General features: G+C 46.5%; 1 protein-coding gene across 1 annotated transcript in view; it reads right to left on the bottom strand.

Moving 5' to 3' along the window:
• CALB1 (calbindin 1) overlaps nucleotides 1-18,456 on the bottom strand; it is a 122,676-nt gene that overhangs the window by 38,309 nt on the left and 65,911 nt on the right. The window contains exons 5-6 of the mRNA XM_075353102.1: nucleotides 8,004-8,060; nucleotides 1,948-2,025 (exon numbers count right to left, since the gene is read on the bottom strand). Of these exons, the coding sequence (XP_075209217.1) occupies nucleotides 1,948-2,025; nucleotides 8,004-8,060 (135 nt within the window). The remainder of the gene's footprint in view (nucleotides 1-1,947; nucleotides 2,026-8,003; nucleotides 8,061-18,456) is intronic.

The following is an 18,456-nucleotide window of genomic DNA, read 5'->3' as shown; positions in this document are numbered from 1 at the left end:
CATATAGCTGCCAGGGTGTTCAGAGTGTTCAATCCCTCGCCGTCAACTACTGCCCTGCGCCACTCTACACTACCACACTATGTATTTCATACTATCTTTCCATCAAGCTCCTCTTATTTATGCATAATGCTTATGGTACTTTATTACTTTGATCTTATAGTTTGCCTTAGGGATAGATGCAAACTTGGCATATATATTGTTGTTACCCATATATGGCTCATTATTATGATGTATATTATACCTAGTACTTCATAGTAATTTTATTCTATTGAAGAAAAACTCCGTGCACCGTCCGTGATTGTCTCCACTGGGTGAGCTAGTATTCCTGTGTTTATGGACTAATTGTATTCTATGTAGCTGCAGTATTTTGTATACCATCATTTTACATATGTGCAAGACTGCGTAATATTTTTTTTTGTTTCTTTGTCCCACTTTGTAATAAGCAGTGGTGTACCAATAGTAACAGCAGACCACACTGCAGTTATGGAGCCCGTGAGTCTTTGGGCCTAGTACTGGTGACAGCAACGCACTTTCAACTGTATCAGCATCCAGAATGTCAATACAGTTCAAAGTAAAGATGGCATAGATAGCCGTCAGCTCCCTCTTCCATCATTCTACCTGTGCGTCTGACACCTCATTGGATCGAGCGCTGTGATGTCACTACATTGTGCTTTTGTGTTGAGAAGTAAAGCATTTCAGATTGCACACTACAGAGACTTGAGTGGAGGGGGAACGGGGAGAGATGAGAATTTTTTTAAACCAGTAAGTACTTTGTGGTGGATATTATACTGTCTAGAGGGCTGTATGGAAGCCAAATATACTATTTGGAGGGCTATGTGGGGGCCATCATACAATTTGGAGGGCCATCATACCAATTGAAGGGCTATTTGGGGGTACAGCATTCCATTTGAAGGGCTATTTGGGATAGCATCCTATTATATGGGGGTCATCACACTATTTGGGGGTCATTATGAAAGTTGTAGGCTATGTGTGTGGCCATTATACTATTTGGAGCGATGTATGGGGGCCATTAATACTATATGGAGGGGTGTGTTGGGGCCAATTATACTGTTTAGAGAGCTATACAGTGGCGATTTTACTGTTTGGAGTGCTGTGTGGGGGGCATTATACTGTATGCTGTTAATTATACAATAATGAGGGATGTGTGGGGTCCATTATACTATGTGGAGGGTTCTGTGGGGTCAATGATCCCGTTTGGAGGGCTATGTAGAAGGCCATTATACTGTATGTGTTACTTTACAAAGTATGGGGGGTTGCGTGGAGTCCATAATACTGAGTTCAGGGGTATTATACTTTGTAGGGGTAAGATCCTGTAGGTTCACCGCACTGTGCATATGGAACGTACTGTGAAATAATTAACTGTGGGGGTATCTTATTATGTTTGGGGACACTTTTATTGGCGTTGTACTTTATGGGGCCAGGAGAGGCGTATCTTAGTGCATGGAAAAACACTAAGGGGCTTCAATGGGGGGAAAAAAAAATACTTAAGGGCTGCAAAGTTGTGAGAGACATATATCTCAAAGTTGTGAGATATTTTCTTTGACCCAGCTGAAAATATATTTTTTGGGGTGGGTTAGGAGAATGCAAGATAAAATCTTGTCTGTGCTTTTTGCCTGAGTTGTCCAGAAATGATGAAGGAGGAGGTTAACAACTCTTGAGTGTGCCTTATGGGAAATTCATCAAGCATAGCACTGATAAAATGGCACCCTATAGATATGATTCACATGTATAACCTCATATAAAATAGGTAATAAATTAGATATTTGTTTTCAGGCGTTTATTAATTGTCTACAAGGAGGAAAAATACCATGGCCAAGTCTTCTGCTTAGCTATTGCCATAATCTACGTAAAGATAAGAAGTCCAGTTGACGTCGGCATCACTTGCAATAAGGGTCTGTTCACACACAGCATTGAGCTGATTCTTACCATAGTCTGAGAATATTCCTCCAGCTTTAAATCTTCGTATGGTCGGTTTGCCTTCTTTAACAAGTCTTTAAGAAAACTCTGTCAGGACAAACAATGAGAGGTACATTTCACATTTCAGAGGGATAATGCTACTTCTGTGATTGATTCCTCGCAGGTGAGTAAGGTCACATTTTGCATTGGAGACCAGCCAGTACGAAAGCTCAAGAAATATTACCGCAGTTTGGCTGGAACCCCGCTGGTCAGGCAGATTTCTGCGCTATATCTTTGAATTATTATATCTGTCTGATTACATTAAATCTGAATTTCCAACCCCACAACTTCAGTACAAGATCTATGGGACCTGCAGGAGAAATCTGCATATGATATGGGACAATTTACCCTCAAAGAGGCAATGCAAATAATATAATGTAATGGTACTGTACATCAAATGAGAACACTCTTCTTTTTTTTTCAATACTTTTAATAACTCAGTCATTAATAAAACATTTTTTTACTAGATACATTGGAATAATCTACATAGTGTTGACACATACTATTTTTGCATCCTGGTTTCTAATGAGGTCCACAATCCATGGGTGGTATTGCAGCTCAACTCTAATCATATGCCTACAGCTCAGCTGCAATACCAGCAGCAGCCTATGGACAAGAGTGGCGCTGTCTCAGGAAAAAGAATCAGATCACTTTTTCCAAAGCTGTGCAACCCCTTAAAGCTAAAGTCTCTTAAAAAGATGTCACATTTAGCTTGCCAGCTTAAAGGGGTTGTCCACTACTAGGACAACCTCTTCTGATTCTACATGTTTCCTCAAGGTAAAATATTAAAGACTATACTCCCTTCCCGTACCAATGCCCCTCCTGCGGTGTCTGGGCTCGCAATCCCGGGGCTCATGTGGGGTTACGAGGTCACATGAGGGTTGTGGCTAAATCCCAGTGGGTAGAAGGACCTTGGGCGTGACGGACTTGGTTAGTGGGCATGGCCGGCTTGGTTGGTGGGCATGGTTAAGTTTTCTCCCGTTCACTATACTCATGCAAGGGGGTTCGTTGCCCATGTCTGCACCCTGCCATCTTGAGGTCTTACCCCCAGACCCCTGATTCTATTATAATCAACTTCATGCCCACGTGGATTTAAAAGAATAATGTATCTTCCTGGTATCAGCTATGTTGGCATAGGCCACGCCCCTTCTGGTCACACGGGCATGATGTCAGCAGAGGTCTCTCTGGCCACTGGGATTTACACATTACCATAACATGAGATCCAAGTCCAATCAGCTTCTTTCTCCCTGCCTTCGACCCAAACAATCAACAGGCAGTGAGCGCAGCCATAGCAGTTACTTCCTGTTGGTCCAAAGGAGAGAAGGAACTTGGCACTGATTGGACGCGTGGCTCATGTGACGTCACAACCCCACATAAGCCCCAGGACCGCGAGCCCAGACACCGCTCGAATGGCGCCAGTATGGGAGGTAAGTAAAGTCTTTATTATTTTACCTGCGGGACACATGTGGAATCAGAAGGTATTGTCCTAGTAGTGGACAAGCCCTTTAATCTATATATATAATTGCCTTATTCTGTCTGTCTGTCTGTCTGTCATGCTCCAAAATTGTGTCACGGTGACAGTGTCACCGTGACATGTCCTTACGGTGACACAAAGCTGATTGGCCGCTGGGTTCGCCATGGCCCCGCCCCCCCACACGGATTGGCCTCTCGCCCCGGCTGCGCCCCCACACGGATTGGCCAGCCGCTCGCCCAGGCTCTGCCCCCCCCCACAGATTGGCCTCTCGCCCCGGCACCCTGCAGGCATTGGCAAGTCGCCCACGCCACGCCCCGCCCCCCTCACGCAATAGACGTTAGCTCTCGCCCCCCCCGCCCCCCGCATTGCCCGAACTGACACGGTCACGTAGCCACGAATCCGAAGTGAGTACTGTACTCCCCCCCCCTTTCCCCCCTCACCAACGGGAGCCCACATCAGCGTTCGCCGCCGCCGTATGCTGGTGTGGGCTCCCGTGAAAGCGGGGGACGTGTTGTGCTGGTAACCATGCTTGCATAGTTACCAGTAAATAAAGGTCCTGCAGCGGCGGCACTTCCACACGCACAAACATAACAGCACACACACACGCATACACACACACATCAGATCGCACTCACTCTCACACACACCTCACACACACCTCACACACACATCGCATCCACATACTCACAGCATCCGGCGATATCGCTTGCTTCTCGGCCTCGACACTGTGCTGTTGTGATCTTCCAGGACCTGACGGAGGATCACATGGCCAGAGGCATGTCGTATCTCCGGATGTTGTGAGTATCAGCGCGTATGTGCGATATCGTCAGTGTCTGTGTGTGTGAGTGGATGCGATCGGGTGTGTGTGAGTGGATGCGATCGGGTGTGTGTGAGTGGATGCGATCGGGTGTGTGTGAGTGGATGCGATCGGGTGTGTGTGAGTGGATGCGATCGGGTGTGTGTGAGTGGATGCGATCGGGTGTGTGAGTGTCGGCAGAGGAGCACGGCGTGCTGGAGGAGGCTGGGAGCAGAGAGGCTGATCATGGGGAAGGCTGGGAGGAGAGAGGCTGATGATGGGGGAGGCTGGGAGGGGGAGACTGATGCTGAGGGAGGCTGGGACGAGGGAGGCTGATGCTGGTGGAGGCTGATGCTTAGGGAGGCTGATGCTGGGGGAGGCTGGAAGGAGAGAGGCTAATGCTGGTGGAGGCTGATGCTTGGGGAGGCTGATGCTGCGGGAGACTGGGAGGAGAAGGCTGATGCTGAGGGAGGCTGGGAGGAAGGAGGCTGGGAGGAGAGAGGCTGATCCTAGGGAAGGCTGGGAACGGGAGGCTGATGCTGATGGAGGCTGGAAGGAGTGAGGCTGATGCTGGGGGAGGCTGGAAAGAAAGAGGCTGATGCTGGTGGAGGCTGATGCTTGGGGAGGCTGATGCTGAGGGAGACTGGGAGCGGAAGGCTGATGCTGAGGGAGGCTGGGAAAGGGAGGCTGCGAGGAATGAGGCTGGGAGGAAGGAGGCTGGGAGGAGAGAGGCTGAACCTGGGGAAGGCTGGGAACGGGAGGCTGATGCTAGGGGAGGCTGTAAGGAGAGAGGCTGAAGCTGGTGGAGGCTGATGCTTGGGGAGGCTGATGCTGTGGGAGACTGGGAGCGGAAGGCTGATGCTGAGAGAGGCTGGGAGGAAGGAGGCTGGGAGGAGAGAGGCTGATCCTCGGGAAGGCTGGGAAGGGGAGGCTGATGCTGAGGGAAGCTGGAAAGAGAGAGGCTGATGCTAGGGGAGGCTGGAAGGAGAGAGGCTGAGGCTGGGAGTAGAGACGCTGATGCTGTGGAAGGCTGATGCTGAGGGAGGCTGGGAGGGGAAAGCTGATGCTGGGGAAGGCTGGGAAGACGGAAGCTGGGAGGAGAGAGGCTGATCCTCGGGAAGGCTGGGATAGGGAGGCTGATGCTGGAGGAGGCTGGAAGGAAAGAGGCTGATGCTGGCGGAGGCTGATGCTGGGGGAGGCTGGAAGGAGAGAGTCTGATGCTGGTAGAGGCTGATGGAGCACGATGGGGAGTGCGCTGCATGGGGGATGGAGCACGATGGGGAGTGCGGAGTATGGCGGATGGAGCACGTTTGGGAGTGCGCAGCATGGCGGATGGAGCACGTTTGGGAGTGCGCAGCATGGCGGATGGAGCACGTTTGGGAGTGCGCAGCATGGGAGATGGAGCACGATGGGGGGTGCGCAGCATAGAGGATGGAGCACGATGGGGAGTGCGCTGCATGGGGGATGGAGCACGATGGGGAGTGCGCTGCATGGGGGATGGAGCACGTTTGGAAGTGCGCACCTCCCCCCAAAACACACACACACACACACGCGCGCGCACTGCACAACACACCACACACCACACATCACACACACACACACACACACACACTGGGAACCACAAACAACTGCCCTACACAGACACCCACACACACAGACAACGCTGCGCACACACAGCACCCAACACACAAACACCGCGGCACACAGAAATATACGCACATACCGCACAACACACACATTGCACAAAACATACCTCCCCCCAAAACACACCACACACACACAAACCGCGCAACACACACACAACGCTACAGACACACAGCGCTCCACAAACAACGCAACACACGCAACACACATACAACACCGCTCTCACCCCCTGTCACACCCAGACAACACCCAGAACATGTACAGCCCCTACACAAACACTTGGTAACTACACACAACAACATTATATATATATATAACAAAAATCATACATGAACTACACAATACGTAAATTCTAGAATACCCGATGCGTAGAATCGGGCCACCTTCTAGTTATGATATAAACATCTACTTCTAATTAAAAGCAGGCAAGATCAGTTTAAGCTATAGCACCAACTAGTAAGGGCCGTTTCACACATCCGGCATTTCACTGGATTGCCGGATCCGGCATACTCCAGTAGTGTTAATACTGTACAATGGCATCGCGGCAAGCTCCGGTCACATGCTCTGGTCACATGACAGCATGTCATAGAGAATAATGGAGTCTGGCTCACTATTAGTATATTAGGTGCACCGAGAAAAATGTCACAGTATACAGAAAGGTTAGCTCGGGCATACTGAAAGATGAAAGTCTTAGACAAAATGATGCTTGAAAAATCAATTTGCTTGTTTTTATTGGTACAAAGGTCAAAAAACGTGGGTTCTAACGTTTCTGCCTTAACATACAGGCCTTCGTCAGAGATAGTTTATATGGTCATAAGAAATATGAATGCGCATTTCTCATGCATAGGAGATCCAAATAGAGAATTATAGTTGCCTTTGCTGTTGACCAGTGTTAATATGCCGAGAGGGGGACAGGTAGTCCAAAGATGCTATCAGAGTTCTGGAATCCACTACAAAGTACGCTTAAAAGTGAGTCGGCACAAGGTGAGTCCAGAAATGGATAATCACCCTAAAGGTTAAGGTACTAGAATGTATGATCCTGGTATGCTGATAGTGAGCAAGAGTATAATGGAGGAAGGGTTAATAAGGTCGGGGAGAGCTCATCACATTCTGTACCTGGGAAAGGAGTAAAACTCAGAAGTATGGGATGTGCAAGCAATCTCCACGTGGATTCCTGGGCACCACTGGGCACCACTCTTGCTCATTATCAGCATACCAGGATCATACATTCTAGTACCTTAACCTTTAGGGTGTTTGTCCATTTCTGGATTTCACAACTCTGATAGCATCTTTGGACTACCTGTCCCCCTCTTGGCATATTAACACTGGTCAACAGCTAAAGGCAACTATAATTCTCTATTTGGATCTCCTATGCATGAGAAATGCGCATTTATATTTCTTATGACCATATAGACTATCTCTGACGAAGGCCTGTATGTTAAGGCCGAAACGTTAGAACCCACGTTTTTTGACCTTTGTACCAATAAAAACAAGCAAATTGATTTTCAAGCATCATTTTGTCTCAGACTTTCATCTTTCAGTGTGCCCGAGCTAACCTTTCTGTATACATGACAGCATGTGACCAGAGGTTGCCGCAATGCCATTGTACTGTATTACACTGTACTGGAGTGCGCCGGATCCGACAATCCGGCGAAATGTCGGATGTGTGAAACGGGTCTAAAGCCCCCGTCACGTTTAGCGACTTACCAGCGATCCCGAAAACGATGAGACCTGATAAGGATCGCTGGTAAGTCGCTGGGAGGTCGCTGGTGAGATGTCACACAGTCAGACCTTACCAACGACCCAGTAACGATACAGGTCGCAGTAGCGACCTGTATAACGATCTCTGCTGTCATTGGGACCCTGTCACACAGTGTCAAACATAGCGATGCGTCCTGCCCAGCAGGACATCACCTTTGAAGAAAATGGTCCAGGACATTCAGCAACGACCGGCGACCTCACAGCAGGGGCCAGGTCGTTGCTGGATGTCATACATAACGAGATCGCTAGATCGCTGTTGGATCACAAAAACCGTGACTCAGCAGCGATGTCGCTAGCAATGTCGCTTAGTGAGACGTGGCCTTTAGTCTCCACAGTATATATTTAGATTACCTTAAGTTCATCTGTTTCTATAAAGCCGCTGTGATCAGTATCATACCTCCGCCATGCCTGCAACAAAGGATAGGCTCATGAGAATAATATTTTATAGAAATGTAATATATACAATAATATATTAATTCACATAATATATTAAAATATTAATAACACAAATTAATAACTCATAGGACAAACTAATGTATACTGAAATACAAATTTTCTGCGGCATGTAATGTACTGCTAAAAAGGTATTATCAAGCTGAAATGAAAAAGTTTTGGTTGAAATTAGGGATGAAGGAATCTTTTGAATATTTGACATTTTTACTGAATTTTTCCCGGCAATTTGCAAGTATATAAACTGTCCTGAAAAGACGTGTATAACACTATGAGGACTCCTAATACAGAATCCAATTCATTTCAAGCTCCTTCAAGCAAACAGCCTTAGTAATGTGTAAAAAGACCACCATATACAGTGGCATGCAAATGTTTGGGCACCCATGCACAAAATTACTGTTGTGAACAGTTGGGCAAGTTGAAAATTAAATGATCTCTAAAAGGCATAAAGTTAAAGATGACACATTTCTTTTGTATTTTAGGCAAAAAAAAATATTAAAAAATCATCTTTTACATTTAAAACATTACAAAAAGAAAAATGGGTCCATGCAAAAGTTTGTACACCCTTGGACATTAGTGTGCTCAGATAATTTCCACCAAGGTTTCAGATATTAATTAGCCTGTTAAGGTCATGGCTTGCTCACTATCATCGTTAGGAAAGGCCAGGTGATACAAATTTTCCAGCTTTATAAACACCCAGCCTCCACTAATCTTGTGCCAATAAACAGCAGCCATGGGTTCTTCTAAGCAGCTGACTAGCACTCTGAAAATGAAAATGGTGGAGACCCAGAAAGTAGGAAAAGACTATAAGAAAATAGCAAAGCGTTTTCAAGTTGCCCTTTTCTCAGTTCAAAATGTATTTAAGAAAATGGATGTTAACAGGAACAGTGGAGGTCAAGATAAGGTCTGGAAGATCTAGCAACATTACTGTGAGAGCTGCTTATAGGATTGCTAGAGAGGCAAATCGGAACCCCCGCTTGACTGCAAAAGACCTTCAGGAAGATTTAGCAGACTCTGGAGTTGTGGTACATTGTTCTACTGTTCTGAGACTCCTGCACAAATATGGCCTTCATGGAAAATTCATCAGAAGAAAACGTCTCCTGTGTCATTTCCATAAAAGTCAGCCTCAGAAGTATACAAAAGAACATCTAAACAAGACTGATGCATTTTGGAAACAAGCCCTGTGGACCGATGAGGTTAAAATAGAACTCTTTGGCCACAATCATCAAAGGTATATGTGGAGAAAAATGGGCACAGAATTTCAGGAAAGAACTTCTTGTAAACCATTAAATATGGGGGTGGATCAATCATGATTTGGATTGTGTTGCAGCCAATGGCACAGGGAACATTCACAGGTGGAGGGAAGAATGGATTCAATGAAATTTCAACAAATTCTTGTTGCAAACATCACATCATTTATAAAAAAGATGAAGTTGAAAAGAGGAGAAAAAAGGATGGCTTCTACGAATGGATAATGATCCTAAAGACACATCAAAATCCACAATAGATGACCTCAAAAGGTACAAGCTGAAGGTTTTATAACCATGTTCCTGTACGGTTAGACACGGCCATTACCCAGTACATAGCAGAGGCATATATATATATATATATAAGATTATCTCAACAGAACTAATTGTGGAATTTATTTTTATTCTGAGATTTATTAGTCATTGGGATGTACTTTGCTCATTGGACAATCCCTTTAAAACCTTAAATTGCAGGCAAGCAATGCATAAAATTCATGGTTTTCTTATAAGATGCAGAATTTCCCAGAATTTCCCTAGTAGATTTGGAAGTTGATTTTGAGTCCATCCTCAACCCAAAAAAAGGGCAACTAGCTCAATAATACCAGCCCGTAGCATTATCCACCTCTACCTTGCCGGCATCAGAGATGAAGTGGAGGTGTGTGCTCATTACTGATCCAGCCACAGGCCCATCTGATGCATCATGAGATCCTCTCATCTTATTAGTCCATAAAACCTTTGAACAATCTATCTTCAGATATTTCTTGGCCTGGTCTTGATGTTTCTCCTTCTGTGTCTTGTTCAGTGATGGTCGGTTTTGGTGTTATACTTCACCTGTGTCTCTGAGCACTGAACAGCTTGTACTCCTGGGCCTCCAGGAAGGTCGTAGCTCTGGGATATCACAGCACTGGAGGATAATGGGCTCCTGATCTCTTCACGTTTGAATTTTCTAAAATCTTTGGCAGTTAATGTGCATTTTATTTCTCAACACATTTTGTTGAGAAACAAAACTTTTGATGGTTCTGTGGTTTTGATGGTTCTTAGACATTTCTAAAGTACGGCATCAGTCTGTAAGACTTGCAACATTTTTTGACTTCCAGAATCAATTAAATCTCTTTTTTGGTCCATTTTGCCTGAGGTGAATAAGCTGTCTAACAATTCTGCACACCTTGATAAAGGGTCCTTAGGCGACATCCTCCTTATTACACAAATACACATCACCTGATCTGCTTCATCCAATCAGCATTCACGTTTATACTGCTTGGAGTTAGAAAATCTGCATAAAAATTAGATATTCAAAATACTTGTCTAATAATTCTGCACACAGTGTATAGTGAATGCCCAATGGAAAGACTTGATTTATACAGTCATATGAAAACGTTTGAGCACCCCTATTTAATGTTAACCTTTTTTCTTTATAACAATTTGGGTTTTTGCAACAGCTATTTCAGTTTCATATATCTAATAACTGATGGACTGAGTAATATTTCTGGATTGAAATGAGGTTTATTGTACTAACAGAAAATGTGCAATCCACATTTAAACAAAATTTGACCGGTGCAAAAGTATGGGCACCCTTATCAATTTCTTGATTTGAACACTCCTAACTACTTTTTACTGACTTACTAAAGCACTAAATTGGTTTTGTAACCTCATTGAACTTTGAACTTCATAGGCAGGTGTATCCAATCATGAGAAAAGGTATTTAAGGTGTCCACTTGCAAGCTGTTCTCCTATTTGAATTTCCTATGAAGAGTGGCATCATGGGCTCCTCAAAACAACTCTCAAATGATCTGAAAACAAAGATTATTCAACATAGTTGTTCAGGGGAAGGATACAAAAAGTTGTCTCAGAGATTTAAACTGTCAGTTTCCACTGTAAGAAAACATAGTAAGGAAATGGAAGAACACAGGTACAGTTCTTGTTAAGCCCAGAAGTGGCAGGCCAAGAAAAATATCAGAAAGACAGAGAAGAAGAATAGTGAGAACAGTCAAGGACAATCCACAGACCACCTCCAAAGACCTGCAACATCATTTTGCTGCAGATGGTGTCAATGTGCATCAGTCAACAATACAGCGCACGTTGCACAAGGAGAAGCTGTATGGGAGAATGATGCAAAAGAAGCCGTTTCTGCAAGCACGCCACACACAGAGTCGCCTGAGGTATGCAAAAGCACATTTGGACAAGCCAGATACATTTTGGAAGAAGGTCTTGTGGACTGATGAAACAAAGATTGAGTTGTTTGGTCATATGTGACGCCCTGGGCAAGCCAGGGGTCACAGGTCATCACACCACCACACCCTACGTCCCAGTTAGGAACACCAAAGCTACCAAAATCCTTGTTGCCTTCCTCCAGGGGCTGATGTTCACACCAGGGGGTGGGCCAGGTGGTTGGCTCCGCCCACCGAGGAGTTCACAGCTCTGGAGGCGGGAGGAACCAGGCAGTGCAGTTCGGGGGAGTGAAGTGGAAGGAAGTGGTAGAGGAGCTAAGTGAAAGTGAAGTAGTAGTGGAGCAAGGAAGAAAAGGAACAAAAGTGTACGTAGAAAGGCCTGAAGTGAGTCCAGCTAAGTGCAGGACAGGTCAGCAAGGTCAGCAACAGCGGTGATTGTCCGGAGGGGGACTGCTCGGAGGTTGCTGGAAGGACCGCGTATGGGTAGTGGCCCGGCGGTCTGGAGCAGTATACGAAGGACAGTCAGCACCAAGGCAGGGGCCTCTCGGACCCCGGCAAGGCTAGGAGTCGCCATAATTTGCCGAATCCGTTAGTGAAGGGGACGTCGATCCCCCAACAACCAAGTCCCGATTGAAGACAACAGTCCGACCATTAGTGAGGAACACCGCCACCGCCAGGGCACCAGCTCCTCAGGGCCAGCGTCTGCGGGCAAAGCAGGGCTCCTCCGGCCCATATCCAAGCCGGGGAGCGGGTTACCGGTGGGAACCCATTGCTACCAACTTAGAAACATCAGGTGCAGGTCAGAGGGACATCACCGTTACCTGCTGGGAGAGCAAGTGCAGCCGTCCGTGGGAACCATCTTTCCAGCCGTGTGGTTTACCGTACAACTGTGTCAACGTCTCAGGCTGAGTGAGTACCACAGTGCCGCAAGGCACAGCGCTGCCCCCGCGTCCCTGCGCCCACTAGGCCCTGCACCTTCCACACCATCACTGGGCCCCGGGATCACCAACCCCTACCCACGGAGGGGCAACACAACACCTGGCTGCTCCGCATCACCACTCCCGGGGTCCCCATATTGAGCAGCGGTGGTGCTACAAATCACCACAACCGTGGGTGGCGTCACGGACAATCTCCCCCAACAAAATCCCCTTTTCACTCACGGGCGAGGAGTGCCGCTCGAGAAACCCCCGGGATCCGGCCCACCGCTCGAGCCACCACTGAGCAGCAGCAGCCGGACCCGATCAGAGGGGGTGAGCGCGGGGCCGGCACCCTCCTCCCTGCCCGCGACACATACAAAAAGGCGTTATGCATGGAGGCAAAAAAACATGGCATTCCAAGAAGAGCACTTGCTACCCACAGTAAAATTTGGTGGAGGTTCCATCATGCTTTGGGGCTGTGTGGTCAATGCTGGCACCGGGAATCTTGTTAATGTTGAGGGTCGCATGGATTCAACTCAATATCAGCAGATTCTTGACAATAATGTGCAAGAATCAGTGACGAAGTTGAAGTTACGCAGGGGATGGATATTTCAGCAAGACAATGATCCAAAACACCGCTCCAAATCTACTCAGGCATTCATGCAGAGGAACAATTACAATGTTCTGGAATGGCCATCCCAGTTCCCAGACCTGAATATCATTGAACATCTGTGGGATGATTTGAAGCGTGCTGTACATGCTCGGCGACCATCAAACTTAACTGAACTGGAATTGTTTTGTAAACAGGAATGGTCAAATATACCTTCATCCAGGATCCAGGAACTCATTAAAAGCCACAGGAAGCGACTAGAGGCTATGATTTTTGCAAAAGGAGGATCTACAAAATATTAATGTCACTTTTATGTTGAGGTGCCCATACTTTTGCACCGGTCAAATTTTGTTTAAATGTGGATTGCACATTTTCTGTTAGTACAATAAACCTCATTGCAATCCAGAAATATTACTGAGTCCATCAGTTATTAGATATATGAAACTGAAATAGCTGTTGAAAAAACCCAAATTGTTATAAAGAAAAAAGGTTAACATTAATAGGGGTGCACAAACTTTTTCATATGACTGTAAAATAAAAATAATAATTATTTTTTATTTAAAAAGTTCAAGACAAAAGTCCAAGCAAAGAAAACAGTGAGAAGATATTTGGGGAGATGCATGAAGCCATAAAAATGATAAAAGAGTGGGTGCATCAGCTGATTGCTTAAAAAAGCCGGTGGCTTTTTACCGACCGCCTTTTAAACAATCATGCATCCATTTCAGCCTTTTACTCAGCCCTAGTCCACTTTGAAGGGTCCAGCAGACAATTACTCACATTTCCCATTGACTTACATTGGACTCGCTACTCCTAACGAGTAATTACAAGGATACATGCGGAGTGACGAGTAGCCCGAATACCGTACTACTTGGAAAGTACCGAGTAGTAACGAGTATACGCGCTCATCGCTACTCAACATGTCTCATAAAAAGTGATTCAAAAGCAAAAATCAATTAATGTCTGTTGTAAGAGAATTCACCTTACAGAAAAACCATCTTAAAAACAGTGAATTAAAAAGAAAACATCAATCCGTGTACATAGGCCGAGTGGCCTGTATGAAGTGGTTTCTGATAAATCTTTGAGTCCACATACTTTGTTGAACCGAATGATCCTGTTAGGACTGTGGTGATACAGTTAAAAGTGCTGGAAGAGACAGTAAGCACAAATAGGGCCTGATCCTAAAACACTGTCAGCAAAGGTGCTGTAAGGGTAGACTCACATGCTGTGGTTGTGGTTGTGAGAGTCACAACCACTGTGATGGCGTAAATGCGGCTGCAGCAGAACCCACATGGAGATACAGTTCAAATTTGGAGAGAAAAGGGTTAATAGACCGCGCTGTCGTAGAAACGAGGATCCATGTAGAAGGAATGATTTTATTGTCTACGCGTTTCAAAGCCTTATGGTTTCTTCCTCAGGACAACTCATATACCTTAGGTATAAGGAAGAAGCCATAAGGCTTTGAAACACATAGACAAATAAAATCATTCCTTCTACATGGATTCTCCTTTCTACGGCAGCGCGGTCTATTAACCCTTTTCTCTCCAAACTTGAACAGGATACTGGTGGAGCACGGCTGGGATCCAATGACCGGAGACACACGAGCAGAAACAAGTGCAATTTAAGCCCGCTTTATACGCTGCAATGTATCTTACAATGTGTCGGCGGGGTCACGTCGTAAGTGACGCACATCCGGCATTGTAAGTTACATTGCAGTGTGTGACAGGTACGTGCGATTGTGATTGAACGGTAAAACGTTCATTGCACACACGTCAGATTGTTCATCGTTCCCGGGGTAGCGCACATCGCAGTGTGTGACACCCCAGGAACGATGAACAGATATTACCTACGTCCTGCGGCTCCCGGCCGGTAATGCAGAAGGAAGGAGGTGGGCGGGATGTTTACGTCCCGCTCAGCTCCGCCCCTCCGCTTCTATAGGCCGGCTGCCGCGTGACGTCAATGTGACACCGAATGTCCCTCCCACTCCAGGAAGTGGACGTTCGCCGCCCATATCGAGGTCGTATGGAAGGTAAGTATGTGTGATGGGAGTTAATCGTTTGTGCGGCACATTCAACAAATTGAACGTGCCACACATACTATGGGGGCGTTGCAAATCGCATATGATATCGTATGCGAAATTGCAACGTGTAAAGCAGGCTTTAGAATTCTTGGTTGTAGCAATGGAGATGGTAGGAACAATCTTAAGAGCATTGGGAGTAGTCTGGGTATGACAATTGTTAGGACCTGTGGACTGTCTGGAACAAGACTGAAGACTGGACACAGCACTCAAGCAATCAGTAAATGTACCATGTGGCTTTATGTAGGCCCTAAGAGGAAAAAAGATGGCTTCCACACATTTAAAGAGGTTGTCCCAAGACCAAAGTTCATTTTAATCAACAGATCTTGGTATACTAATAATTTTCACAATTGGATGTGGTTAAAAAAAGATGTTCCTGTGCTGAGATAATCTTATATATGTGTCCCTGCTATGTACTGTGTAATGGCCGTGTCTGACCGTACAGGGACATGGTTTGATCATACCACATCTCATGAGCTGGGGAGGAAGAAAAAAAGAGAATATACAGACATTACAACACAAAATCGCACACAATTATTTCTTTGAGGTAAAACATTTTTTTTTTACAAATAGGCAGGGAAATGTTTTACCTCACAAAAAGAATCATCTGCAATCCCATCCTTTATACTCTTTTGTTTCCTCCTCATACTAACAATAGTCTATTTGTATGAAAATATATCAACCGAAACCTGGAGAAATCAACGGAGCTGGAGGGGGTCAAGAACTGAAGTTTAAAATGATTTCCCAAAACAGTAATTCTAAAAAAATAAGACACTTCACCGCTCTACTTTGTCACACGAAACTCTCCTACAGTGAGACTTTTCTGTTCTTCATCTGGAGAAAGTGCTCTATGATTTTGAACAGTTTTTCGGTCATTGCATTCCTCTGCTTACACACACTTGTTTCATGGAATCAGCTTTTTCATCAGGCCACTGTGCAAACCTCAGCTGTTCTAAGAGATAAAGCTTCAAAAAGTGCAAAAATATTACAAGATCGGGTTTCTGGTGAGGTTTCTCCAGTATACTCATAAGATTAAAATCTAAATGCAGCATAAAACTTGGAAAAACAAGGGCACAACTTGAACAAGCCCAACCTAGGGTTTCACCTCATGGTTTTGTTTAGTGCATGAAGGTGTGTCGTAATCTATTAACATATTTAAAACAGTGATTAGGACACTCCTGTATGCTCCAGATGAAGCAGTGAGGCGAAACCCAGGATTCGGCTTGTGAAAGGCGTGCCACTGTTTTGTCGTGTTCGATTCTGAATTTGGATTTTAATCTTGAGCATAATCAATGAAGCTTGCTGAATTAAGATATTGCAATGGTTTTGCACTAGGAATATTTTTTATCTCCTAGAACAACTGATGTTTGCCCAGAAATTCTATGAAAGTCCTGAAGGAAAGTGAAGTGGTGAAAAAGATGAATCCATCAAACAAGTTCATGCAACCAGATAAAAGTAATGAAAACTGTCCAACATCTATCTAAAAACATTCGATCCAGGTGAAGAAAAGAAAAATCCTGGTTGTACAAAGACACCTCAGAAGAGTTTCATGTGATAATGAATGTCTCTGGGTTGAAGATGCGCAGTATTGGGGTCATTTGGTCCTAGTTAGTTACTGTATTTTTCGTTTTAAAAGACGTACCGGATTATAAGACGCACTCCAAATTTAGAAAAAAAAGGTTACAAAAGGGAGGGGAATATCTTATACTCCGGTGGTGTCTTACCGGAGGGGGGCACCAGCAGTGGTGGAGTGGGGTCACAGGAGGCAGGGACGGTTTTGGAGTAGGGTGATGCTGCAGATGCTGCGGTGGGGGCTGTACTGGCTGTGAGGTCTGTCCTAGCTGTGGGGTCTGTCCTGGCTGCGGGGGCCATGCGGAACAGGGCGGTGTAGCAGGTATCCCACTCCCAGAAGCTTTGTCGGCGGTGCAGGCTTCAAAGAAATGGCGCCCGAAGGTGTCGTGTGCACAGATTGAACTCTCGGCTCAATGAAAAGCCGAGATCTCATCTGCGTACTGTCACGCTCCCCGGGTCCCCTGTCCAGCTCCCCGGCTCCCCTGCCACGCTCCCCGGCTTCCCTGGCTCGCTCCCCGGCTCCTCTGTCCGGCGTCCCCCGCTCCACAGCCTCCAGGCCCCCTCACCTATGATCCCCAGGCGTCCCGGTCCCCGCTCCCAGCGTCCGCCGGCAGCTTCGCTCCAGCCCGGCTCCCCTGCCTCCTGTTCGCCGCTCCCTGCCCTGGCTTCTGGCACCCGGGCCTCGCGCATGCGCATTAGGGCGCGCGCGCGGTCATTGACCCTTTCTTAAAGGGCCAGCGTCCACGGACAGGATATTGAACACACAGGTACAGGGTATAAAGGGGTTTAATGTCCAAGTGGGTGGGGCCTTTTCTTCGTGTTTCCTAAGCTAGGAGTCAGGTCTCCATGTGTCTGCTGGTATACTTACCTATCTCTCTTCTAGAGCCGCTCCTGCCTCGCCATCCGGTCCTGCCGATTCCCGAACCCCGAACGCTGACTATCTGCCATCCCGTCAGTCCGTACCATCTCTGATCCCTGTGGTGATCCGTCCTCTCGCTCCATCGGTTCCGGACTCCGCCTGACAACATCTCGGCCTCCGAACCTGAGCTCCGTCACCCGGACTTCCATCAGTGACTCCGTGGTCCCAGGGACTTCTACATTCCACTCTTTCTAACGGACTGTCCTGCTACCTGTTGTGCTCCGGCTACCGGACCCCTTGCCTTCAGTAAGGTGTTCGGCCCAGTGGATCCACCTCCTGGGTCTGCCCGTCCACCTGGCCCTAACACGTACTCACCACCTCCGGGCCTCATTTTCCTTAAGTCCGCTGCTGGGAGATCAATGGGCCAGAGTCGGTGCGTGCAAAGATGAGATCCTGAGCGGAGAGCTCCATCTATGCACGCGCCGACTTCGGGCGCCATTTCTTTGAAGCCTGCACCGCCGACAGAGCATCTGGAACACCCGCTGCAACGCCCTGCTCCACACAGCCAGTAGGGCCTCTGCTGCCAGCATGGGGCCCCATCGCCAGCACGGGCCCCAGCCACCAGCACAGCCCCCGCCGCCAGCACAGCCCCCACCGCCAGCACAGAACCCATTCTCCACCTCCATTCAGATTGTAAGACACACCCCTCATTTTTCTCTCAAATTTTTAGGAGGAAAAGTGCGCCTTAAAAATAGATAGGGTAATAAGATTTTATGTAGTCAAAAATAATCATCGAGGAAATTTATCAAATGCTCTGGGACAGAATTTTGGTGGGAAATTTTGCTACATAACCATTTTCCTAAAAACAAGCAAACAAAAATAATCTTGCTAAGTTTTGAAAAGTGGG

The sequence above is a fragment of the Anomaloglossus baeobatrachus genome, chromosome 6 (assembly GCF_048569485.1).
Source record: "Anomaloglossus baeobatrachus isolate aAnoBae1 chromosome 6, aAnoBae1.hap1, whole genome shotgun sequence".
Lineage (NCBI taxonomy): Eukaryota > Metazoa > Chordata > Amphibia > Anura > Aromobatidae > Anomaloglossus > Anomaloglossus baeobatrachus.
This window is presented reverse-complemented; position numbering and strand designations above follow the sequence as displayed.